Genomic DNA, 25,908 nt, shown 5'->3' with positions numbered 1-25,908 from the left:
CTGAGAGAAATGGGAAAACACCAAAAAGTTCTGAGCATAACAGTGACATTATCTAACTTATATTTTTAAAAGATGACTTTGGACACTTCTTGAGAATAGACTGTACCTTACCATGCTCCAAGGCCATTGCAATTACCAAGGCAAGTGAGGAGGGTGGCTGAAGTCACTATTGTAAATGGTTGGAGATGTATATTGAATAAGCATACTTACAGATATAAACATAAAGCAATTTTAATTTTGTTTTCCATTGTCCCTTCAAATTTATTCAATTTATTGTCCCTTTATATATTTTTTTTTTATTCAGTGGGGTCAATTTGTCCCCTTTCCCTGTATGAGCACTGGGAAGGTCCATGACTTCACTGGTCACTTCCAGGTAACAAGAAGGTCTAAGGTGATTTACATCAGAAAAGATTTTAGGAGAACCTAAAATTAAAAAATAAAAAGAATTTTAGGAGTCCAAGCGCAGTGGGGTCCACAACTAATTGATCACAACCAGTTACAGATTACTTTGTTCCTTCTCCACCTCCACTGCTTCACTTGACCAGTCATAAAAAAAAAAAAAAAAGAAAAGAAAAGATTTTAGGAGAACTCAACTGACTTTGCCTCCATTCTTAAAGATCCTTACTGTGCCATCTTTCTCTTTTAAAATTGTTACTGTTTTTAAGTACACAAATTATACATGTTCATCGTAGGGCCATTAGAAATTATAGCTAAGCACAAAGAATGACAGAACAATTCATCATAATCCCACTATCAAAGAAAAGCACTGTAATCATTTTTGTGTTAATCTGTCTAGGCCTTTTCAGTCCTTATAGATCTCTCTATGCACATATATGGGAGCTCTGGTAGCATAGTGCCTAAGGCATTGGCTGCTAACCAGAAGGCTGGCAGTTCAAACCCACCAGCCACTCCTCGGAAGGAAGATGGGGCAATCTACTTCCGTAGTGATACTGCCTCGGAAACCCAAGGGGGGGTTGCTATGAGTCGGGTCTGACTAGCTGGCAAATAACAACAACATGCACATGTATATCTTTATGAAAAATGAGATTGTACTCTAATACAGCTTTCTAATTTACATTTTAATATTATATTATTAACATCTCTTTATGTTATTATAAGGAGTGCTGGTGGTGTAGTGCCTAAAGTATTTGACTATCAACCATAAGTTTGGCAGTTCAAACCCACCAGCTTCTCCACAGAAGGAAGATGGGGCAATCTACTCCTGTAAAGATTTACCACCTCAGAAACCCAATGGGGGTCACTGTGAGTCAGAATCAACTCGATGGCAGTGAGATTTTTTCTTTTTTTAATGTTATTATATACCTATTTCAACACTATCATTTTTAATGTTAGTAGAGAATTTCATCCTTATGTATGTGTTATCAATTATTTAACCAATCCCCTATTGGTGTCCATTTCAGTTGTTTCCAATTTTTTGATACATATTCTAAGTGACTCTTTGATGAATACCCTTGCAGCTGAATCTTGGCACATCTGTAATTTTTTCCTGCCTTTTAAGGCATCTGACAAGGGTTACCAAATTGCCCCTCAGAAAGATGGTACCAGTTAAGACTCACACCAGACTGTTCATCTCCCCACAAACTCACCACCCAAGGTACAACACAACACAGTCACCTTCTTGGCCACCACTTTTAAAAGCTGACATGTCCAATGAGCAGAGCTGCCTACCATTAAATCTGCTCCATCATCCCACCGAGGACATCCTTCAACATCATTTGGTACTATCTGCTGTGGAGGTGGGATGGGCTTTCACACTTACTGTTTAATGCTGGAGATTGAATTTGGTTTTTGTTTGTTTTAATAAAGAGAGAAGGCCAAAAAGTCACCTGGATCACAGGATGGGGAGAGTAAATCACTTGTGAGATACTGAAATGCAGCCCCTTCTGAAGGGAGCTGCAGGGAGGCTCTAGGGACCCCTGGAGGGAGTCATAGTGGCATCTCTTGTTGTTGTTGTTGTTATGTGCCGTGGAGTCGGACCCGACTCATAGCAACCCCTCCTTGGGTTTCCGAGGCAGTATCACTACAGAAGTAGATTGCCCCATCTTCCTTCCAAGGAGTGGCTGGTGGGTTTGAACCGCCAGCCTTCTGGTTAGCAGTCAAGTGCCTTAGCCACTATGCTACCAGAGCTCCCGTGGCATCTCTTAGGAAGGTATTATGATCACACCTGCTGTGTTAAAAATTCTAAGAGGGACTGGTCTGGGCTCCAGTCAATGGCAATGGATGCCAGAGACCATCTCACCCAGGGAGAACGGTTGCTGTGGGGAGCATTGTGCCAGGACCCATGGCAGTGATGGAAATGGATAACACAGCCTGACACCGTCCCTGGGCTTAGCCTCCCCATTTCATTCTGACTGCCCCAACATGACCACCATCATATTTCCCTGGTAACTGCATGTGTCAGGGCCTGGGACAGCAGCACCTGTTACCTGTGGGTGGGCTGTTGGAAGGGAAATGAACGCTGAGGTTACATGAGTGAGGTGCTGTGTCACAAGGACCCAGCCTACCCTCCAGAACAGCCAGCCCCAATCCGCGTTCAATTCTTATGTCTTATTACTGTTTGATTTCCTAATATACATAACCTCCCTCCTCTCAAACAGCTATAGGACATCTGGTTTTGTTTGTTTGTTTGTTTGTTTTTGTTGTTGTTTGTTTTGTTAAAGTAGCTCAATTTCAATCAGATTTTAGGAGAACTCAACTGACTTTGCCTCCATTCTTAAAGATCCTGGCAGGCATGGCCATAACTGTAGTTAAGATGTCAGGAAACCAGGATTGAGAATGTAAAGCATTTGAATCTTGGAAAGGCAGTTTGCCCTCACCACTGATATTTTACAGATTGTTTTCTTTTCTCTTTTAAAAAAGAAAAATTGAAGTCCTTCACATATACACTCATTTGATCCTCACAATACCTCTATGCAATAGATGTTATTACCCCCACTTTACAGATGAAAGAACTGAGTCTCAGAGAGGCATAGTGATTTACCTATGGCCACATCATTAAGAAATTGTGACTTGTATCCAGATCCAGCTGATTCCAAGCTCTTTCTACTTCACCTCCTTATCCCTAGATGTACAACAGCCACAGAGATCATAGAGCAAAGCGAGCCAGAGCTGGAGAGGCAGGGCAGAGAGTTCTAGGCTGGGAGTTAGAAAACCTGGATTCTGGTCCTGGCTTTGCTACTAGTTGGCCTTGTGGCTGAGAACACCTCACTGTACCTCTCCAGGCCTCACAGTGCTCATCTGTAAATTGAAGAGATTGGATTGGACAGTCTCTGAGATTCCTTCCAATGGTGTGGTCTTTGTTAGGGTTTCTTTGACAGTAACAGAAACCCACTCTGCTTATGTAGAAATGGGCAGTACAACCCAAGAGTCCAGGGGCATCTCACAAAGTCAAGGTGGGAGGCAGCACCAGACCAAGAGGGGCCAGGAACTGGGTAGTGGTTCCTACAGCCCTGTCTCTAGAACTTCTCTCAACTTCTCCCTTCGATTCTTTCTCTGCGAGGTGATTTTCTTTTCCTTCAGACCAGCTTTTTCCACTTTCTTGGCCAATGGTGGTAGATGGTTCTCCACCTTCCAATGACAATTTCTGGTGTCCTCAAATCCCAATTCCAAATTCCCAAGAAAAGAAACACAATTGGGCAGGTTGGGTTGGATATCTACCTTGCCGCAATCAACTGTAACTGGGAGGACAAAGTCCTATAGCACACATAACAAGTAGGGCCTCAGGTGAGGAAGATGCCCCACAAGAGCGTCTGTGTACAGGATAGGAATAGACTTTTGGGAAAAGAGACAAAGTTAAGCATAGTTCTGCTCCCGCTGAGATGACACTGGAGATCTACAGAAAATTAACAAGCTCACTAGCAAAGAAGCTGGCCCACGTGCAGTGTCAGCAGGAATGATGGCTGTGACTCCCTGAAGGTCCCTTCCCAAAGGCAGACACAGCAGATGTTTGACAGCTGCTTGCATTTTGTGCATCAAGCAAACTTGTTTCTTCAATACACCATGTTGTCCTTCTATTGCCTCAGAGTTGGGAGATGTGGGACAGGAGCCCAGGACAGCCCTGGTGAGGGTCAAGACTGGGAAGGCAGAGAACTCAGTTAAATTCTCAGCTTGATCAGAGCTGCAGTATTATCTGTACAGAGAAGACATGGAGCCTCAGCTGATGCTGGCAGCTCTAGTTTCCTGAAGACACTGCGTGGGTTCTCAGAACTAGCAGCCTACTCGTGATTAAGAACACACTGGGGAAATTTGGGCTACAAATCTAATCTCAAAAGGGGCCTCATTCATCCTATCAGCCTGTCGGAACACAGGACACAGTCATACATGTATATATCCCAGAAATCATCTGGGGATGAAAATCTAAATAGTCCCAAGAGTTTTCTTGGCATTTTATGCCAGCCTGCTCAGTTCTGGGGTGTCTGTGTAGGAGAAGAGCCCTGCTGCATCCTGGGACCCTTTGGTCATGTCCACAGGACCAAGGTCATAGGGCTGGCAGCACTGAAGGAGGCTGAGAGGACCAACTTGTGAACCCTCAGGCTAAGCAGCAAAAATTCAATTGCAAATGTTTTCTGAGCACCCGTCAAATGCAGAGCTGGGATCTCCATGCTTAGGATGAAGAAGAGGAGGAGCCTGCCTCTAGAAACAGTCTGCATAGGGAAGACAAGACACATGCTAGAGTGTGGGAAATCTCTCAATGGCTAAGTAGACTGGTCATTGCATACTTGAGCTTGTGTAGAAGAGAGGTCACGTCAGGAGGGATGATGGGGGCCTCAGGAGAAGAGATGTGAGAGAGAATGAGGTGAGCAAACACAAGGATGTGGGGCGGTGAACCCAGAGTGTAGAGTTTACAGATAGGAATATTAGTCATCAATTGCCATTCAGTAGGCTCTGATTCTTAGCAACCCCACTTATGATAGAAGGAAACATTGCCCAGTCCTGCACCACCTTCACAATCATGGCATGCCTGAATCCATTGTTGTGGCCTCTGTGTGTTTTGAGTGTTTCCCAACCTAGAGGTCCCATCTTCCAGCATTCTATCAGATAAAATTCTGTTGTGATCCACAGGGTTTGCATTGGTTAATCTTTGGAAGTAGGTTACAAGGGCTTTCCTCTTAGTTTGTCTTAGTCTTTGAGTTCTGCTGAAACCTGTCCACTATGGGTGACTCTGCTTATATCTGAAACACCGATGGCATAGCTTCCAGCATCACAGCCACATGGTACAACAAACTGACAGATGGTGGATGGAGAGAACTAGAGGGAAACAAAGTCAGAAATAAAAATTAAGATCAGAAATGAGATCTCGAATGGCAGTTTAAGAAGTTTGGATATTATCCCATATGTAATGAGGTGTTGAAGAAGACTTTTGAGCAAAGAAGATAGGAGACAGAAGGTTCCAAGTTGGAGAGAATGCAGCATTTAGAAATGATGTATTCAGGAAGGGGTGTGCAGAATGGATTCCAGGTTGTGAAAAGAAATTACTAGACTCAGGGGGACTGGTTAGGAAGCTATTGCAGGCAACTGGATCAGAGTATGTGTGGGGACTTGGGGATAGATATTTGAAATATTTTAAGACTCCATGGGACTTGTGACTGATTTGTTATGTGAGGGAGAAGGAAAAAGTCAAGCTTGAATGTTAGAAACAGGAAATATCAGCCACACATCCATGCATCTATCAGGTGGCAGAGGTCAGGGTAAAAAATGAAGCGCCATGTGGTCTCTGCACTTAGGGAACTCACATCTTCTTCTCTCATCCTCAGCTCTTCCAGAAATAGCCTGGAGAGCCATCAAAGATACTTCACGGAGGCAGTGATAGAAGGGTAAAGAGAAAAGAAAATTCCATTTGCTCAGCTCCATAATAGGTACTTCACTGATACTCAGAAACCTTCAAAATAACAAAGAGAGACCTTGGGAGATGAGGGTGGGGGCCTGGCTACTCATGGCAGGGGACTCTGAGCCCTACAGCCCTACAGGTTTCCTCCTGGGATTGCTGGTTCAGGGCATCAGGCTGAGCAGACAGGCAGATGGACAGAAGGAAGCCCAGCCCTTGTCTAGAGTTGCACCTGTGCTCTGGCTGTCAGGAAACTGAGCAAGGACAAGGTCTCCCATCAGGAAGTCAGGCAGGGAAGAGGCTTGCAGGAAGAGGTGGGAGTTTGTTTGAGCCGTGTTGAGTTTGACAGATGGCCAGAGGAGCCCAGAGATTTGCAGATATGCACTTGAGTGAGAGGTCAGGGCTTGAGTTGAGTTGTGGTGGTCACCTGCCAGAGCCCTTGACTTGAGACCACTGTTCAAGTGCATTCTTCTTTAAAACATGGTTGACATTGGTTCCTCTCAAACAAATTAACATTCCCATCACAGCCAGCTTAGCTGTCAGAACTAACAAGCTGGTATGTAAATGTTGGCAGAGAAAAAGGATAGTAGAGGCATTTTATAATTAATCCAGAGATTATGATGGACATGTGACTTTTTAAAAATAAAATAATTGTTCCTGAACAACATGGGGGACAGGACCAGGGTTGGGTTTTAGAGTCTCACACACTTTCCTTCTTCTTCTGGCCCATTAATTAATTAATCTAGACTTTAGATTCCAGAACCAGTTTGATTCCTTTCAGGAAGGCCTGCATTCATTGAGAGTTAACCCTCTGATCATCTAGGGTTGACAATGATTAAATGCACTAAATGCCAAAAAAAAAAGGAAAGAAAAAACAACCAGTTGTTACCAAGTTGGTTCCAACTCATGGCGACCCCATGTGTGCCAGAGTAAAACTGTGCTCTGTAAGGTTTTTAATGGCTGATCTTTTAGAAATAGATAGCCAGGCCTTTCTTCTGAGATGCCTCAAGGTGGACTTCTACCTCCAACTTGCAGTGAGTAGCCAATTGTGTTAACTGAACTACCGGGACTCCTCACTGAAGAGGTTGTTAATTCTGGGAATGCTAGGTTGAACAAGACAAACTTGACTTCTGCCCTCAGTCTTTAAGAAGGAGGTGAAGTAGGACCCTAAAAAAAAAAAAAAAAAAAAAAACAGTAAAAAGATAAAGGGGAAAGCCTAAAGGTTGCTCATATTTAGAATGTAGTCCGAGGAGTAATAGTCAAGAGAGACGGCAAAAGAGAAGCTGGAGTAGGGAGTAGAAAAAACAAGAGTAAAGTTAAGAATGCCAGGGAATCTAAGGATGGTTCATTCCCAGGTTCAGAAGCAGGAATTAAATGTAGAAGAGTGAGAACTGCAGACAGATAATTGGAATTGGCTACAAAGGTCCAGGTTCATGAGAAAAGCAGGGTGGAGTCCTACGTGTGTGCAGAGTGATAGCGTGAGACAGAGGGGCCCTTTCACACGTTCATTAGTGAAGGGGAAGCAGAACTTGCAGTGCATTGTGGGCCAAGGAAGAAGTTTAAAGGCTGGGCAAAATGGACAGAGGGCAACTGGGAGAATGCCTTCTTATTTAGATTATTTTAAATAATAATGTGGGTGCTTGCTTCAGCAGCACATATACTAAAATTGGAATGATACAAAAAATATTAGCATGCCCCCTGCACAAAGGTGACACGCAAATTTATGAAGACTAGCTCTAGTAGCATAGTGCCTAAGGCACTTGACTGCTAACCAGAAGGCTGACAGTTCAAACCCACCAGCCACTCCTCGGAAGGAAGATGGGACAATCTACTTCCGTAGTGATACTGCCTTGGAAACCCAAGGAGGGGTCACTATGGGTTGGGTCTGACTTGATGGCACATAACAACAACAACAATAATACTGGTATATGCACAATACTGCATTACCACTAACACGAAACACCAGGCTACAGATAAATACATAGACAACTGAGAAGATCAGATGGGGGTCAGTGAACAGGAATGTGCCCTAGACCAATGACATATTCAGCTGAGGATAATCTTGCACAGATACTAGTGATACAAAATAACCCAATCATTACAGAAGCAACAGAAAACAGACTTGGAGCAATCCCTCAGAGACCACCAGACACCTTGGGAGAGAACCACTGGATCTGCTGACTCAGGACCGCAGTACTGGGGGACACCAGACTCTATTGGTACAACATAATACATAAAAATCTTGTTCCACAACCTACTTTGGTGAATAGCGACTTGGGTCTTAAAAGGTTTCAAGCGGCCATCTAAGATGCAGCTAATGGTCTCCTCTCTTCTGAAGTGAAGAAGAATGAAGAAAACCCAGGGCATTTGGAAACAATCAGCCCTAGGACATGAAGGTTCTTGAGATCAGAAGAACTAGATAGTGCCTGGCTACCAATGCCAACCATTTGGGAAGGGATCAAAACTGGAGATCCTGGATAGAGTGGAAGGAAAAACGTCAAACAAAATGCAAAAACACAATAACAACCAGAATTACTGGTTGGGTGCAGTCTGATGGGACCCCCAAGACTATGGCCCTGGGATACACTTCAGGCCTGGGATAAAACTCACTCCCAAGGGCTGGTTCTCAGCCCAATAGTAAATAAGACATACATGCAGAACACCCAACCCAGGGCGATGCACCCATCTATTCTATGGAGATACACCCCTTAGAGCAATCGGCCATGGGGCACTAGAGGGGCAACATTCACACAGAGGAAAAGCTAGACAGACAGGAGTGCATAACTAAGAAGGGCATAGGGATGGGGGGGTGTCACTGGGAAGGGAGAGGAGGAGAGTGGGTTAGGGCTGGAGATGGCAATTGGGGAGTGAAGCCAAATGCACATGAACTGTTGAATGTACAACAAATTCTGCTCTGTAAATTTGCACCCAAAGCACAATATAAATAAATAAATAAATAATGATGTGAATCACCAAGAGGAGAATGGAGAAATAAATTATGGTGGACCCATAAAATGGAAACTGCATAGTAATTTAAAAATAAACTATTGCTATCTACAACAGTATGAGTGAATTACACTGACATAATTTTGAGCAAAAGAAATGAGACACAAAAGAATACATAATGTACGATTCCATTTATATCAATTTCAGGAACAGGCAAAATAATACATAATAGTAGATATTAGAATAGTGGTAACTTGGTAGGTTGGGGGAGAGATATGGTTTGGAAATGTTCTATAAGAACCTTGGTGATGTATCTGTATATAAAAAACTAAGCTGTATATTTAGTATTTGTGCACACAACGATATACTTTGTAACTTGGTTAAAATAAATCTTTAAGAAAACCAACAAAAAAAGACAAACAAGATATATGTATGTGTAGTACCTATTGCTGTATAAAAACATTACCCCAAAACTTGGCAACTTAAAGCAACAATCCTTTATTATTTCACAGTTCTGTAGGTCAGGAATTGGGGATTAGTTTAGCTGGGAGATTCTGGCAGAAGGTCTCACATGTGAGTGCAGTCAAGATGCTGGTTAGGGCTACAGTCATTTTGAGTCTTGACTGGAGCTGGAGCATGGCTCACTAACATGGCTGTTGGCAGGAGGCCTCAGTTCTTTGCCAAGTGGCCCTCTCCGTGAGACTGCTTGAGTATCCTCAAAACACAGCAGCTAACTTCATTCATATCAGTGATACGAGACAGAGCAAGATGGAAGCCACTATGTCTTTTACAACCTAGCCTTGGAAGTAACACATCATCACTTCTACAATATTCTGTTCATTAGCAGAAAGTCACTATACCCAGCCCACACTCAAGGTAAGAGGAATTAGGCTCCATTTCTTTTTTTTGTTTTTTAAACAACACATCTATGCTGTTGTTAGATGTCATTGAGTCTGTTCTGACTCACAGCAAACGTATGCACAACAGAATGAAATGCTGTCCAGTCCTGCACCACCCTCACAATCTTTGCTATATGTGAGCCTATTCTTGCAGCGTGTATCCATTCATCTCATTGACGGATTTCCTCTTTTTTCTGATTTGGTGGCATAATGCCTAAGGCATTTGACTGCTAACCAGAAGGCTAGTGGTTCAAACCCACCAACCACTCCTCGGAAAGAAGGTTGGGCAATCTACTTCCATAGTGATAGCCCCTCGGAAACCCAAGGAAGGAGGGGTCACTATGAGTGAGATCTGACTCAATGACAATGAGGGTTTTTTTTTTTTTTTTAATTGTGATTTGTGTGAAGGTTTACAGAGCAAATTCACTTCCATACAGCAGTTCACACACACATTGTCTCATGACATTGACTACAATTTACCACAATGCAACAGCTCCCCTCCCACTTCTTCCCCATAGTTATCTCTTCCCTCCGTCCATCCCTCCATGCACTCCTGTGCCCTGAGCTGTCTCCCTGTGCATACACAGCCCTTCTTTCTCCTATGATTGTTCTCTCCAAGGAGTGTATCTACCTCAGGTACATGTTCAACTCATATGCCTGTCTTTTGTTTGGCTGGAAGCTACAGATGTGGGTTCAATTCCAGACCTGAAGGGCAGCTAGGGGCCATAGTCTCAGGGGTTCCACCAGGCTCTATCAGACCAGCAAACCTAGTCCATCCCTTTCCCCCCCACCCCCAAATGATTTTGAGTTTTGTTCCACATTATTCTCCCTATCCAGGATCTCCTACATAGATCCCCCTTTGAGTGGTTGACAGTGGTAGTCAGGCACCATCTAGTTCTTCTGGTCTCATAGTCATATAGGCTGAGGATCACATGTTGTACTAGTTGCAAGGACTAATTGTTTCCATGAATCTTTGATTTTCTTCATTCTTCTTTGCTCTGTACGAGGAGAGACCCATCGTTGCATCTAAATGGCTGCTTGCAAGCTTTTAAGATCCCAGTCGCTACTTGCCAAAGTAGGAGGTGGAACAATGTAATGTGTAGTATGTTATGTCAATTGAGCTTGATGTCCCCTGCAACTATGGTGCCGTAGGCTCCACTTCTTGAAGGAAGAGCATCAAAGAATTTATAGGCCCATTTTACAACCACCACAGCACAGAACTGATTAATTTAGTATCCCCAACTGTTTGAAAGTTTGGTAGTCAAAGGACAGGGTCCAAGAAATCCCCTTTGGTAGGTAGAAAAATGGCCCTCAAAGATATCCACTCTAATTCCCTGAACCTGTGAATAAGTTATGTTACACAGCAAAGGACAGCAGAAGCAGTGAGCTTAGAAAAGAGGTAAGAAACAGCTAGTATGAAATAAAATATGGAATCCTATTAATCCCTCTTTTGTCAAACTAGAGCCAAAGAATCACACTCATGGCAGGATAATTTATTAAAACACTGTTACCTCTGTGTCTTTACTTTCATTTCAAGCTAGCAGCCAAGCTTCATCTTCCCTCAGTTAGGGGACTGGGGGCAGGACAGAAAGTAGAGCAGTCAGAGGTTACTGGCCCATACCCACAGAAGCAAAGGCCTAAGAACCTCTAGAGGGATGTGACTCCTTCAGAGGAGGGGAGAGGAAGCCGTAGAGGAGGCCAGGAGGTAGATCTTCAGATCCCAGGAAGAGCACCAAGTTCTGTAGGAACCCAGGCCCTGCTAGTTGTCAGGGGAACAGTGCAGGCAAGAGATTCCCCACCCCATTCCCCCAAGACACCAGGCCCCACACATAGTGCAGGTGCAGTAAGGCAAGGACAAGAAGGGACGAATTGGATAAGACGATGAGGGTCTCCTGTGTTTTGACCTACCCATGTGAGACCTGGGACCTTTGCAGAACCAGGTGGTGTGGAGGGAGGAGGTGGCTGTAGGAGAGATTTTGAGATAACTTAGGTAGTTTCCCACTAATCCATCAGGAAGCAGGAAGAAGGGTTCAAATCTGAAATATGTTGATTTAGAACAAGAAAACGGACACTCCTTGCATATTTAAGTTTTGGACTAATATTCAAAACAGTGACCCCGTTTTGACTTTCAACGAAGATTTTAATCTCCCAGTGGAGGCCTGGGGTGGGATGATATTAGAGAGGGCAACAAGTCCTTACTGTGCAGCTCAAGGAGCTGGGAGGAGCTGTTGTTAGGTTCTATGACTGAAGAAGGTTGGAAGAATGTCCTTGGTTGCACTGGGGTTGAAGTAAACCTGAATCAGAAGGCAGCTTCAGATGTCAAGGGTGAGAAAGGTGCCCAGGCCTGGTGTGGAATTTTCTTGCAAGATGGGGAAAAAGGCAGGAATCTGAGACAAGTTCAGGCCAGCAGCTGTGGACACACCCTCCCCACCAGAGGTGAAAGGGCATCTTGGGAGTAAGCTCCTCCCTCCTGAGACTCTGCAGTAACCTCTGGACTTGGTTACCTAAGTGCCCCTTCCAGATGCCACTGATGCCCATGGTGTGCATGTCCTCTGTGTTAATGGTGGGAGGTAGTGTCCATTAATAATCTCACCCCCTCCAGAAAACCATCCAGTGGGGTCTGATGCAAGTGCAGCCCTGTCACACTCCCTTTGTGATTCATGAGGTACCCAAGTGAGAAAAGGCACCTACCTCTGACAGTAGTTTTCTGAGGGGCCACACAACAAACCTTTCTCCTGCAGAGGACAAAGCGGCACAAGAACAATCATTTCTCCCTGGCCCAACATGGCCAGCCTGATGGTCCCCTAATCAGGCCTTGCTATGACAGGATAGAATAACCCAGTGGCACTTTGTTGCTGGCACATCTAAGGGTAAACCATAAAAACCAAACTCACTGCCATCGAGTAGTTTCCAACTCATAGCGACCCTCTTTGGGTTTCCGAGGCAGTATCTCTACAGAAATAGATTGCCTGGTCTTCCTTCCAAGGAGTGGCTGGTGGGTTTGAACCACCAGCCTTCTGGTTAGCAGTCAAATACCTTAGGCACTACACCACCAGAGCTCCCAAGGGTAGAATCCAATATTGTCATGGCTTAGGATTCTCTTTGGGTCTAGAGGGCAAGAAAGTTAAGAGAGAGCTCTAGACTAGGGAGGCATTCAGAGGACATCAGAAGGATGGTGTGAGTCCCTTTACAAGAGGTAGGGGAGTGAGGAGGCTCAGAGACAGTCAGAGAGGAACAGGACCCCAGAGGTCCTGTTCTAGCCCTGGTGCTGGGATTGGGCTGGGCTTCACTTACGCAGGCCCTACAATGAGTGGAATCCACTGAGTCCTGTTTTATTCGTTGTGGTACCATGATCTTCCTGTGACAAACAGACGTCTGTGCTCCATCAGCTCCACACATTTTATTGAGCCTGAATGGTGAGTGTGAAGCTGTATTTTCCATAAGCTTGAGTTCCTGCCAGTTCTTTGGTCCTTTTCTAAGGGTTCTGGGAATCAGAGTGGGGACAGAGGTTTGGCAAGACCCTTTCCAAGATGACAAGGCAATCATCAGTAGCAATGGTGGCCATGGAAGGCCTTGACTCCAAGCCATTGGGGCAATAGAAACCAAAACCACTCCTTGGAGAACCAAGTGTCATCTGGACACTGAAGGCACTAGCAAAGTGAAGGGGGACTCTTTAGGGACAAGAAGAGATGGGTTCAGGTTATACTTACAGTTTGTTGTTTTTCTGGATATTTATTAAGATGTCCATCTTCTCATCCATATCTTTCTGCAGGTCCTTTAAGGGAGAATTCAAAGCTAGAATCTGTGTTTTAAAGGGCTTTTGAAACCTACTTCCCCCAGACTCTCTCTGCAAACCATTTAGAGATTATCCTGTCAGCTTATTTCCTCAAAAATCCTCACTAGACTTGGGTGAGGTGGCTGTAGGAGAGGGAGGTGGCAACTTGTACCACTTCTCCCTTCCCCTCTTCCCATTCCATGATGAGGTGAAGCACAAGTAGAATCATTAGGGGACTTGTCTCACATCTCTCTTTGAGTCACAGGTCAGGAAATCATTTATCCGATCTCATACCTTGAATAAAACCAGGAGATGTCTTGGTTCAATGCCTATAAAGTGATGGAACCAAGAAAACAAATCTTCTGACCCCAAAGGCATTTTGAATCCAATGCTGTGACCCCTGCCGTGCACTCAGGCCCTATGTATTTATAATTGCTCTATCTTTTACCCAATTCCTGGAAGATCTGGTCAACACAAAATAAAACTGATGGTACTTAAAGTAGCACATACATTCTTTTTTTTTTTTACCAAGAACTGACAGCAGAATTAAACATTCTTGGCAAAGTTTAGACTCATAAAATTTGACCAGGGAAAATTGGGCTTGATAAAAATAGTAGCCACAAAAGATGTTCTGAGGTGGCAGAAGGTATATTTGATAATATCCACTATGGACAAAATCAGGTTTGATTGGTCATCACAAAATATAAAAGACAAATAATTTACTCCAGTGAAAATAATTTTAATTAAAAAAATGAAACATTTGGAAGCAGTTTATTAGATCAGCTGTAGAAAATTGATCAAGGAATTATGGTGCCTGAATAGAGACAATTTCAGAAATATTTTCTTGAAAAGCAATTTTAAATGTTAGTATAAATTTGGAGTAAAATATCTGCATTCATAAACACAGTGAAAATATCCTTGAAAACAAAATGCACCCTAGAAAAATTTGGAGTCAAAACGTCCTTTGGTCTCACCAAAAAAAAAAAAAAAAAAATCCATTGCCGTGGAGTGGATTGTGACTCATAATGACCTTATAGGACAGAGTAGAACTGCCCCATAGGATTTCCAAGGCTGTAAATCTTTATGGAAGCCAACTGCCTCATTTTTCTTTCGAGTTCCAACAGTCAACCTTTCAGCTAGCAGCTAAGCGCTTAACCACTGCACCACCAGGGCTCTTTCTAGTCTCACAGGTACTTCAAACTCATTATATGCCAAATTCATCTCATTTTCCTGTCTAAATTAGCTTCATTTCCCAACTTTCTTGTCATTGTCACCACTTCCTTCTAATCACCCAGATTAAAACTTTGGTGTCATAATGGATGCTTACCTCTCCTTCAATTTCTATATTGAATCTGTCACACAGAGCTGTTATTTTTCCTTAGATGCATCTTTCAGAATTATTCTTTCCCTTCTATTCCAACACCTAGCCCTGTTTTCATCACCTTGAGCCAGGATGCAGGCTCCTGGTGGGTGTTCTTGCTGCCAGACAGCCCCCACCTGCTCCCTACATACCCCTTACACACACACACACACACAGGGCCAGCCACCTTGCAAACAGCTGCGGGCTAAGCTTTCTGAAGTGCTGCTCCTAGCATGTTCTTTGATTAAGAATCTCCAGAGTCCTCTTACTGCTTACAGATCAAGTCCCAGCTTGTCTGCCTGTCTTTCAAAGGCCTTCATTATCCACTGCCTTTGTGCCTATTCAATTTATTTCTCACAGTGTCCCCCAGTGATCCCACTTTATGACTGATCTCCCCACTGCCTGGGATACACGTGACATTCATCCTGCTTCCCTGCTGTGTTCAAGCTGTTCCTGGGCCTGAAAGAGGCTCCTGGTGCTCTCTGTAGCCAGTCCTACCCACTAACAAAACTAAACTCTTAATTGGGTTTGCCTCCCCCAACCAAAAAATATCTGTGTGTGTGTGTGTGTGTGTGTGTGTAGTTTGGGTGATAGTTTACTGAGAAAATTGTTTTCCATTCAACAGTATATACTCATTTTGTTTTGTGCCATTGGTTGCAATCCCATCAATGGAACAGCACCCTTCCCCCTTTCTCCCTCAGTTCCCTGTCTACACCCATTCTTCTTTCCTGCCCCTTCTGGCTTTCTGAGCTTTGCTTTTGGTCTTATGTTGCCCTTTTGGTCTCAGATGGTTGATTGTAGAATTTGCCTTTTAATATAAAAAATAATACATGTTCACTTTAGAAATTTTGGAAAATTTGGAGGAATATAAAAGGAAAAAACTCTCACCACCCAGAAATAACCACAATGAACTATTTCAGCATATACCTGTTCAACTTTTTTCTGTATGTTTATTTACTCATTTTCAACTAGTTGAAAACAACTGCATATATCATTTATGTCTTGCTTTTTCACTTTTCATTATAAGTATTCTTTCTAAACATTGTCTTTGATAGTTCCTAATTTTCATTATATGAGTATACCATTATTTACTTGGCCATTCCTCTCCTGTTGAAAATTTTGGTTTGTTTCTAAAATTTTGCTATTATAAATAATTCAGTGTTGAATATCTTTTTTATGTAGCTGTGTTAGCATTTCTAATTCTCATTGGTTAGATTTTGAGAAGTGAAAATGATAAGTCAAGGGTTTTGAAATTTTTGGATATTTATTATCTAACGCACTGAAGACACTGGTGAAAACTAAGGCGCCAGGAATCAATGGAATACCAGTTGAGATGTTTCAACAAACAGATGCAATGCTGGAAGTGCTCATTCATCTATCTCAAGAAATTTGGAAGACAACTACTTGGCCATCCAACTGGAAGAGATCCATATTTGTGTCCCAAAAAAAGGTGATCCAACAGAATGAGAAAATTATCAAACATATCATTAATATTGCACATGAGTAAAATTATGCTGAAGATAATTCAAAAACATTTGTGGCAGTACATAGACAGATAATGCCAGAAATTCAAGCAATATTCAGAAGAGGACGTGGAATAAGGTATATCATTGCTGATGTCAGATAGATCTTGGCTGAAAGCAGAGAATACCAGAAATATGTTTACCTGTATTTTATTGAAGGAACTCTAGTGGTGCAGTGATTAAAGTATTTGACTATTAACCAGAAGGTCAGTGGTTTGAACCCACCAGCCTCTCCGCAGAAGAAAGATAAGGCAGTCTACTGGGGCAGTTCTACTCTGCACCGTAGAGTTGCTATGAGTTGGAATAATGGTAATGGTTAAGTGGGTTTCATCAACCATGCAAAGGCATTTTCAAATTATGGATAACACTGTGAAGAATGAGAATTCCAGAACACTTAATTGTGGTCATGCAGAACCTGTACATAGACCAAGAGGCAGCCATTCAAAGAAAACAAGGGGATACTGAATGGTTTAAAATCAGGGAAGGTAAGCATCAAGTATGTATATTTTCACCATACTTATTCAATCTGTATGCTGAGCAAATAATCCAAGAAGCTGGACTCTATGAAGAACAAGGCATCAGATTAGAAGAGGACTCATTAACAACCTGCAATATGCAGATGACACAACCTTGCTTGCTGAAAGTGAAGATGGCGTGATGCACTTACGGATGAAGATCAAAGACTAGAGTTCAGTATGTATTACACCTCAACATAAAACAAAAATCCTCACAACTGGACCAATAACCAACATCATGATAAATGGAGAAAATATTGGAGTTGTCAAAGATTTCATTTTATTTGGATCCACATTGAATGCTCATGGAAGCAGCAGTCGAGAAATCAGATGCCGTACTATATTGGGCAAATCTGCTGCAAATGACTTCTTTAAAGTGTTAAAGAGCAAAGATGTCACCTATAGGACTAAGGTGTACCTGACCCAAGCCATTTTCTTTTGAAGAGCCTCATATGCATATGAAAGCTATATAATGAATAAGGAAGACCAAAGAAGAGTTGATGCATTTGGATGATGGTGTTGGTGAAGAATATTGAATATACCATGGACTACTAAAAGAACAAACAAATTTGTATCGGAAGAAGTAAAGCCAGAATATTCTTTGAAAGTGAGACTTTGTCTCATACACTTTAGACATGTTATCAGGAGGGACCAGTCTCTGGAGAAAGACATCATGCTTGTTGAAGTAGAGGATCAGTGAAAAAGAGGAAGTCTTTCAACAAGAAAGGAGCTCTGGTGGTGCAGCTGGTAACCAAAAGTTTGGTGATTTGAACCCACCAGCCACTCTGAGAGAGAAAGAGAGGCAGTTCACTTCCTTAAAGATTTACAGCATTGGAAACACTATGGGGCAACTCTACTTTGTCCTACAGAGTCACTGAGTCAGAATCAACTTGATGGCAATTGATTTGGTTTTTTGTTTTCTTTCAATGAGATGGACAATAGTGGCTGCAACAATGGGCTCAAACATGGCAATGATTAGTCGGATGGTGCAGGACCAGGCAATGTTTTGTTGTTTTGTACATGGTGTCCCTATGAGTTGGAACTGACTTGACAGCACCTAACATAAACATTGTTTAGTTAAGGAACTGTTGTGGTACAGTGGCTAAGTGCTCAACTGCTAACTGAAATGTTGATGGTTTGTACTTCAGCCTCTCTGTGGGAGAAAAATGTGGCAGTCTGCTTCTGTAAAGACCACGACTTTGGAAATCCTAGTTCTACTCTGTCCTATAGAGTCTCTATGACTTGGAATTGACTCTGATACTGGGGTATTGTCTATAACTTTCCAGTTTTGTACAAATTTGCAGTCCCATCAGAAAAAGTAATAGCATTCCTCTCTTGTCTTTATTGTCATAATTTTAAACTCTGCTTATTTGAATGTAATAATTGTCTAATTATTGCCTTCATGTGCATTTATTTGATTATTCATGAGTTAATACTTTTTTTTTCATGTTTATTGCTTTTTAGTTATATTCTGTTCTGTGGATTATCTATTCATGCCCTCTGCTCACTTTCCCATTGGGTTTTTACTGAGTTGTGTGAGCTTTACATGTTAAGAATAAAACCTTTGTCTATGTCTATCATGAGAAGCTCTGGTGGCATAGTGCCTAAGGCATTTGACTGCTAACCAGAAGATTGGCAGTTCAAACCCATCAGCCTCCTCAGAAGGAAGGTTGGGCAATCTATTTCCGTAGTGATACTGCCCTGGAAACCCAAGGAGGGGCCGCTATGAGTCGAAATTGACTCGACAGCAGTGAATTTGGTTTTTGGTTTATGTCTATCATATTTGTGAAAAATTGTTTTCCCATCATGTTGTTTGCTTTTTAATTGTATATATGACACTTTCCATCATAATTTAAAATTTTTACATAGTTAAATCTATCAACATTTCTTCTGTGATTTCTTCCATTGTTTTTATATTTAGACTATCTAGTTAAATAATCACTTATAACTTATTGGTTTTTATTATTTAAATTTACTATGTAGACATTAGTTCCATTTACAGAATTAACAAACTGAATTTTTGCATTTGACTGCTAACCAGAAGGCTGGCGGTTCAAACCCACCAGCCACTCCTTGGAAGGAAGGTTGGGCAATCTACTTCCGTAGTGATACTGCCTCAGAAACCCAAGGAGGGTCGCTATGAGTTGGATCTGACTCAAAGGCAGTGAATTTTTTTTAAATAACCAATGTTCCTAAATAGTATATAATCCTTTCCTTCTTGGTGGCATACAAAAAAAAAAATCACCTCTATCATATTTAAAATGTTATAGAGCTATGGTTTTCAATCTTGAGTGTACATTGGAATCACCTGGGAAGTTTTGAAAACCACTGGTGCCTAGACCTTATCCCAAGAGGTTCTAATTTAATTGTTCTGGGGTACAACCTGGGTATAAGTGTGTGTGGGGAGGTATTGCAAAGCTCCCCGGGTGATTTTAATGTGCAGTCAAGGTTAATAACTACTGCTAAAGTGTTTAGAACCTGATTGTCATCCTGAGGTAAGCATCAGAGTCAGTTATGGAGTCTTGAGTAACTCTCCCCAAACATGGAGAATTTTATTCTGTTCATCTGGGCTTGGACCTGGGTATAAAAAACCAAACCCACTGCCATCAAGTCAATTCCAACTCATAGTGACCCCCATTGGGTTTCCAAGGCTGTACATCTTTACAGAAGTAGATTGTCTCATCTTCTTCCTGTGGAGCAACTAGTGGATTATGAACCACCGACCTGGTTAGCAGTCAAATGCCTTAGCCACTATGCCACCAGAGGTCCTTGGACCTGGGGGTACAGAGACCTTTAAAAGCCCACAGGTAATTCTTAGCACATCTTCAGCAGGCAGCCACCTACTATTACTAGATTATCTATTCTGTTTCACTCATTGCTCTAGTGTTCTTTGGGCTATAACAACTGATTTGATTATTATAGCTTTATTGTGAACTTTAAGGATCCCTGGTGAAGCAGTAGTTAAGGACTCAGCTGCTAACTGAAAGGTTGGCAGTTCAAACCCACCAGCCACTCCATGGGAGAAAGATGTGGCAGTCTGCTTCTGTAAAGATTACAACCCTATGGGCAGTTCTACTCTGTCCTATAGGGTCGCTATGAGTTGGAATTGACTCGGCAGTATACAACAATGGGAATTTTAATGTTTACTATGGCCAGTCCCCTTTTGAACTCTTTAAGAAATTTGTAGATATCTACTTTTGTCTGTTTATGCTTCTGCATCAGTGGTTCTCAAATTTTAACCTGAAGAACTTGTCAAAAATACAAGGGACCAAGCCCCATCCCATTACAGCATGGTGTCTGTGCTCCGTATTAGAGGTGATTCTGGAACACACAAAAGTTTGAGAACCACTGTTTTAGAATCTAATCCTCCTCATTTCTTGAGTTAAAACATAAACTTACTGGGCTTTTTATTAGATTTGCGTTAAGCCTCCAACGTAGTCTGCAAGGCTCAATTTAAGCTCACTTTCTCTATAAAGACCTTTCGGATTACTCCAACCCACATTCATATCTCTCTTCTCCAAGCCTTTAATCAGTTGACAGCCAATTATCATTTAGGTCCCAGGTATTTAGCTTAATACTTACTTGTGTGTAATTCTTTTTGTAATGGAGTCTGGTGCTCCTACTAGATTGTAAGGACATAGAGGTCAGGCAGGGTTGGTATCTCTTCCATAGTTTCCAGTATGGTACTGGCACATGGAAGGTACTCCATAAGTGCTTACCTTCATAATTTCCACGATTTCCTTGAGTTTATCAAAATCTTTGTCCATTACATCTTTTATCTAATAAGGAAGAAAGGCATGGCTTGACAAGACATGGCTTGACAACTGAAGACAGTTGCAGAGTCTTCTTTGGAGCTTTATAAACAAAAGGCTGCAGCTGCTTCTATGGAATGAGCTGGAGAAAGCTCAAGGAATGGATTAATAATGGCTTACTAAAGCCACTTTCTTCCCAAGGAGTCTATGAAGGGACTAGGGTACCTGTACCACCAAGTCATTTATCATCACCCTCAGCTTTAGTAAGGCTTAGATCTGGCTTATTGCAAGGCTTACATGTGGAGCTCAGACTACAGTGTCAATTATTCATCCCTCCTTGATTATTTTCCTTTTGTAAAGTATGCTATAGGTGGTTCCTGGGTAATACAAATAGTTAACATGTTTAGCTGCTAACACAAAGATAGGACGTTCTAATCCACCCAGTTACCTGGGAAGAAAGGGCGGCAATCTACTCCTAGAAAACAAACAAAAAAATCCATGGATATTGAAATCCCTGTGGAGCACAGCTCTTTACTTAAGTCAGGTTGCCATAACTTGGAATTGACTCAATGGCAACTGGTATATGTGATTCTGTCATAGAAACAAGAAGAGTTCTAGCTCCACAGTGGTCCCAGGACTGATGAGTTAAGAGGAAGGAATTGGTCCCTGATTGTCCCCAAATCCAGGTCAGCCCTCTCACTCTGCTTGGTCACTAAGGTTGTATCAGCCCAATCTTATCAATGAGGCACCTTAGAGAGTCCTTATATAACAAAAATGCAATGCACTGCCATCAAGTCAGACTTGACTCATAGCGACCTCTCCTTGGGTTTCCAATGCAGTATCACTATGGAAGTAGATTGCCCAACCTTCCTTTCGAGGAGTGGCTGGTGGGTTTGAACTGCCAGCCTTCTGGTTAGCAGTCAAATGCCTTAGGCACTATGCCACCAGAGTCTAAATATTTGGAAAGACTCTAAATAAATAAATAAATAATAAGTTTTAAGTATCGAACAAGAAATGAATATCCTAAGCCACCCAACACTTAAGCACCCTAATGGATTGTAGCTGAGTTGGTTTTATTGCTTTTCCCATGAAACTCCTGATTTCCTTCATTACTGAAAGTTAGGAGTTGCATTTTTCTTTAAGCTACCCTTCTCCCCCATGTTATGTAAACACTCATCCTTTTACCTGCTTTATCTCCTCCATTTTTTCCTTGAGCTCTTCCCTCACTTTCCTGAGTTCATTCTGAGGAAATAAAATGGGGAAGAGAATGAGTGGAGAAATGTCTTGGATGGAAGGAAACTGATAAATGGAGGAAAAGAAAGATCCTGGAGCACTGCCAAAAGAGAAACCCAGAGATACTTCCCATCAGGGAGGAAAGAAAGGATGTTGTAAAAAAAGTAGGTTAATGGGGCATGTGGACATCGTGTGCCTCCTGATAGGATGTACTGTGTGTCAGGTCTGTGACATGCTGCCAGGGTGCGAAACCTAAACCCAGTCTCGAGGAAACATCAGACAATCCCAAATTAGAGGTCATTCTACAAAATAAATGATTTGTAATCCTAAAAATGTCAGCATCAGAGAAGACAAAAGTTGAAGAACTGCTCCAGATTATAGGAAACTAAAGAGAATGACAACTAGATGTAACATGTGATCCTGAATTGGATCCTGGACCAGAAAAGGTTTTTTTTTTTTTCTTCCTTGGTCATGAAAGGCTTTTGTGAGACAATTGATAATATTAGAATAAAAACTGTAGATCAGTACAAGTATCTATGTTAATTTCCTGATTTCTGTTATTTTACTCTGGATATTGTTTGAGGAAACACAGACTGAGGATTTAGGGGTAAAGGGATAACTTATTCTCAAATGGTTCAGGATATAACTAACAGGAACATGTAGAGATATGGGGAGAGAACAAGAATAAAGCAACCACAGGACAGGATCAGAGACCATGGACTCTAACAACTGATCCATGTTTTCTTCTATCTTTTACCATGACTGTATCTACTGCCTCATCTTGATTTATAAGCAAAACCTGGAAAACCTGGTTTATCTAGGAATAACACAGAAAATATTAGTTATTTTGGTGAAGAAAATCAATTTTGTACAGTTTATTTCAATCTAAATAAAATGTGAATTTTGTTTAAAAAAAGAATAAAGCAACCACAAGAAAATGCACACATGAGGGAGTCTGGGCGAAAGGTATACTAGAATTCATTGTGCTATTTTTTTGCAACTTTCTGTAAGTCTTAAATTATATCAAAATAAAAAGTTAAAAAAGAAAGAATCCGAGGGAATGAGATCACAAGGCCTAGAGCAGCGCTGTAGGCGCCGACAGCTTTATTTGAGCTCAGCTGAGTTGCTGGCCACCAACTCTCCTCCCACGTGCTGATTCCCCCTGCCATCCGGATTCACACTCTTACCTTTAAGTCATGTGTCCCTCCTGTCTTGGTTGATGGCCCTTCTTGTTTAACTCCTTTGTAGTCATATGCCTGTTGATCGAAACCGGAAATGCAGAACCTCAGAAAGTACAAATGTGGGTGGATGAGGCAGGAGAGGTGCCCCTGAGATTCTGTTCCTCCTGAGGGCCAGGGCACAGAGGTGATAGCTGGGGGCCACACCTGTTCACAAGTTTCTCTCAATCCTTTTCCTTCTCTGAGCTCATGTCTCCCAGGTCCCATGGGCTCAGCTCTTTCTGTCCTTTGAACAGCTAAGCTTGTCTCCACCTTAGAGCACAGCATTTGCTTCTTCCTCTGCCCAAGAATGCTTTTTCTCTTTTCTTTGCATGATCTTTAGCTCAAATGAAGGCCTGCCCTGACCATCCAATCTAAAGCAGCCACCCAATCACTTCCCTATTTTACTTCTCTGCATAGTCCATGTAACAATACTGAATTTTTCTTCTTTCTCGCTCTCTCTCTTTCCCTCTCTCTCTCTGTTCCTCTTCCTCCCCCTCCCACTTCCTCTCTCTCTCTCTCTCTCTCCCCCATAATACCTGGGACAGGTCCTGGCCACCAGGAACAGTGAATGACCCCTAACTCCACCTAGCCCCCATGACCCTCAAGCCTAGCTGTCTGCATGGCCTCAAGAAAGCTTCTTACTTTGGTGGGCTCTGCCTTCAATTCCAGGCAAACTGTCTTGCAGTTCTTGTTCTGCAGAGAAAGGCAGTGGAAGTCAGCCTGTCAGTCATCAGGATTATGGGAGGGCTAAGGAGGTAGCATAGTGGCTAAAGCACTTGACTGCTAACCAGAAGGCTGGCGGTTCAAACCCACCAGCCACTCCTCGGAAGGAAGGTTGGGCAATCCTACTTCCGTAGTGATACTGCCTTGGAAACCCAAGGAGGGGTCGCTATGAGTCTGGGCTGACTTGACGGCACATAACAACAACAACAACAAGGAGGTCATAGGAGTTTCTGGGTAATACAAACAGTTAAACACTCAGCTGCTAACTGATAGGTTGGTGGTTCAAATCTAACCAGACATGCCACAAAGGAAAGACCTAGCAGCCTACTTCTGAAAGATTGGTACTACTCATTGCCATCCAGTCAATTCCAACTCATAATGCTCCCCCACCTTGGGTTCCCAAGGCTGTAAATCTTCATGGAAGCAGACTGCCTCATCTTTCTTCTGCAGAGTGGCTAGTGGGTTGAACCACCAACTTTTGGTTAGCATCCAAATGCCCTAACCACTACACCACTAGAGCTTTTTCTTGAAAGATTATAGCCATCGAAAATCCTGTGGAACCTAGTTCTGCTCTGACATACACAGAGTCTCCATGAGTCAGAATTAACTCGATAGCAACTGGTTTAACACTCAGCCCTTGCAAAAGGACACCTACTCTAACCTTTCTGCCCAGCTGTGCTTGAGCTCAGGCCCACATAACCCCCAACACACCTACCTGATTCAGGACAACTCAAATCTTGTCATATTATACTCTTCTTACACACATGTGCCTGACCATTCAGCAGGCAGCCCTCTCCTTGCTGGAAGGGCCTGGGCAAAGAGAGCACTTTAAGATAACTTTAAAGAAGCCAAGCATTGGTTTAGGAGCACAGGCTTTGGGGATAGACAGACCTGGGTTCTAATCTCACCTGTCCTTACTAGCTGGGTCAACTTGGACAAGATACGTAGTCTCTCTGAGCCTCCATTTTCTCAGCTATAAAATGGGGGTGACAATTATATTTACCAGATTAGGTTATTTGAGAGCCTTAGGCATGAATGTCAGATGCTGACATGGTGCAAGCCCGGCCTGGGGTCACGGCTCTGTGAGTGAGCAGGGGGTATAACAGTGCTCCTTGTGCCAAGAGGAAGTCAGCAGAGGTCTCTTTCCTTCCCACTCCAAAGCTAGGGACTAATCCCACCCCAATTCCAAGCTAAGAAGCTACTTCAAGCTCCAAACAGAGAAGAGAATAATCAAAGATTCATAGGATCGTTCTCTCCCCCACTCCACCTCCATGCAGTAGGAGCTCAAAGAGACCCCACATTACTCAGCAATGTTTCTCCTTTACCAGGTTTGTCTTCTTCAGTTCTGCCCTCTTGGCCGACATGATGGAGGAGGCCAGAATGTTCTTTAGCTCCCCAGCCTCCCCACAACAGCCCCTGTGACCAGGCCACTCCTATGCAAATTACAGGTCCAGGGGAGAGCAGGATGACCACCACTCTGTGTGCGGAACAGCTGAGGTCACAATGCCCAGGACCCACATACTGGCCAGGGGTGCCCTGGCCATGGAGAGGAAGGGCTCAGGTCAGGTTCAAAACAACAAGGTCTTCCCCTCTGCAAGGAGGAGAAGGGGCTCTCCCAGGAAAGACCACACTGGTGAGAACCATGGCCTGTTATAGCTGAAGAACAAGGCATACTTAATGAGGATGAAGAAGAATTCCTGGCTACCTGAAGTCCTTCCACAGCAGGAATAACTTGTTGATCAGGAAGAGGGGTCTTACCTGTGAAAACCAGCTTCTTCTCTGAGCTCACATGCCATTTTCTCACCTGTGCTTTCCTGACAAGGGCAGAGCCTTCCTCAGGCAGAAGCTACTTTCGGTTGGGATGCCCCAAGTCTCTCTGGTTCATCAAGCATATACCATCTTAACCCAGGGTTTTCTGCTCTGTGAGAAGGGGAGTGCTGTTCTCCCAGGATGATTTTCTAATGCCTGTATGGCTGCCCCTGTTTCCTCTCTTCTCCTTCCCCCACTCCCAAATCTCATCCTCTGTTTCTATCATCTGGAAGAGACATGGGGCAAGAAGAAATATTCCAGCAGCACTAATGTTTGGAAACTTTGGGGGGGGGCGGGGGGGCAGGTAG

The 25,908-nt window shown here is 42.8% G+C and overlaps 1 protein-coding gene and 1 non-coding gene across 2 annotated transcripts; one reads left to right on the top strand and one right to left on the bottom strand.

Annotated features, from left to right (window-relative positions):
• Positions 1 to 7,481: 7,481 nt before the first annotated feature.
• On the top strand, positions 7,482 to 7,588 carry LOC122149731. The gene has a single exon (XR_006163301.1). It is a non-coding gene; the product is annotated as a U6 spliceosomal RNA (small nuclear RNA).
• Positions 7,589 to 11,251: 3,663 nt separating this feature from the next.
• On the bottom strand, positions 11,252 to 25,155 carry TEX35 (testis expressed 35). Its single transcript, XM_007937685.1, has 8 exons — positions 25,117 to 25,155; positions 23,711 to 23,761; positions 23,036 to 23,104; positions 21,801 to 21,857; positions 20,583 to 20,642; positions 13,401 to 13,465; positions 13,039 to 13,174; positions 11,252 to 11,263 (listed from the first exon to the last, which is right to left on the bottom strand). The coding sequence occupies exons 1-8, from the start codon at positions 25,153 to 25,155 to the stop codon at positions 11,252 to 11,254; spliced, it is 489 nt and encodes a 162-aa protein (XP_007935876.1).
• Positions 25,156 to 25,908: the final 753 nt, after the last annotated feature.

Source organism: Orycteropus afer, unplaced genomic scaffold (genome assembly GCF_000298275.1).
Source record: "Orycteropus afer afer isolate SDZICR_OR568_19922 unplaced genomic scaffold, OryAfe1.0 scaffold00043, whole genome shotgun sequence".
NCBI lineage: Eukaryota > Metazoa > Chordata > Mammalia > Tubulidentata > Orycteropodidae > Orycteropus > Orycteropus afer.
The sequence above is the reverse complement of the archived record's forward strand: the minus strand, read 5'-3'. Positions and strand labels throughout refer to the sequence as shown.

Bases quoted from the DNA above. Each gene is read 5' to 3' on its own strand.
- TEX35 (XM_007937685.1), bottom strand. From the start codon at position 25,155: ATGTCGGCCAAGAGGGCAGAACTGAAGAAGACAAACCTG. The intron at 21,858-23,035 runs GTAAGAGTGTGA...TTATTTCCTCAG, and splicing joins GAGGGACACATGACTTAAAG to AATGAACTCAGGAAAGTGAG. The intron at 20,643-21,800 runs GTAAAAGGATGA...CTTCCTTATTAG, and splicing joins AAATGGAGGAGATAAAGCAG to ATAAAAGATGTAATGGACAA.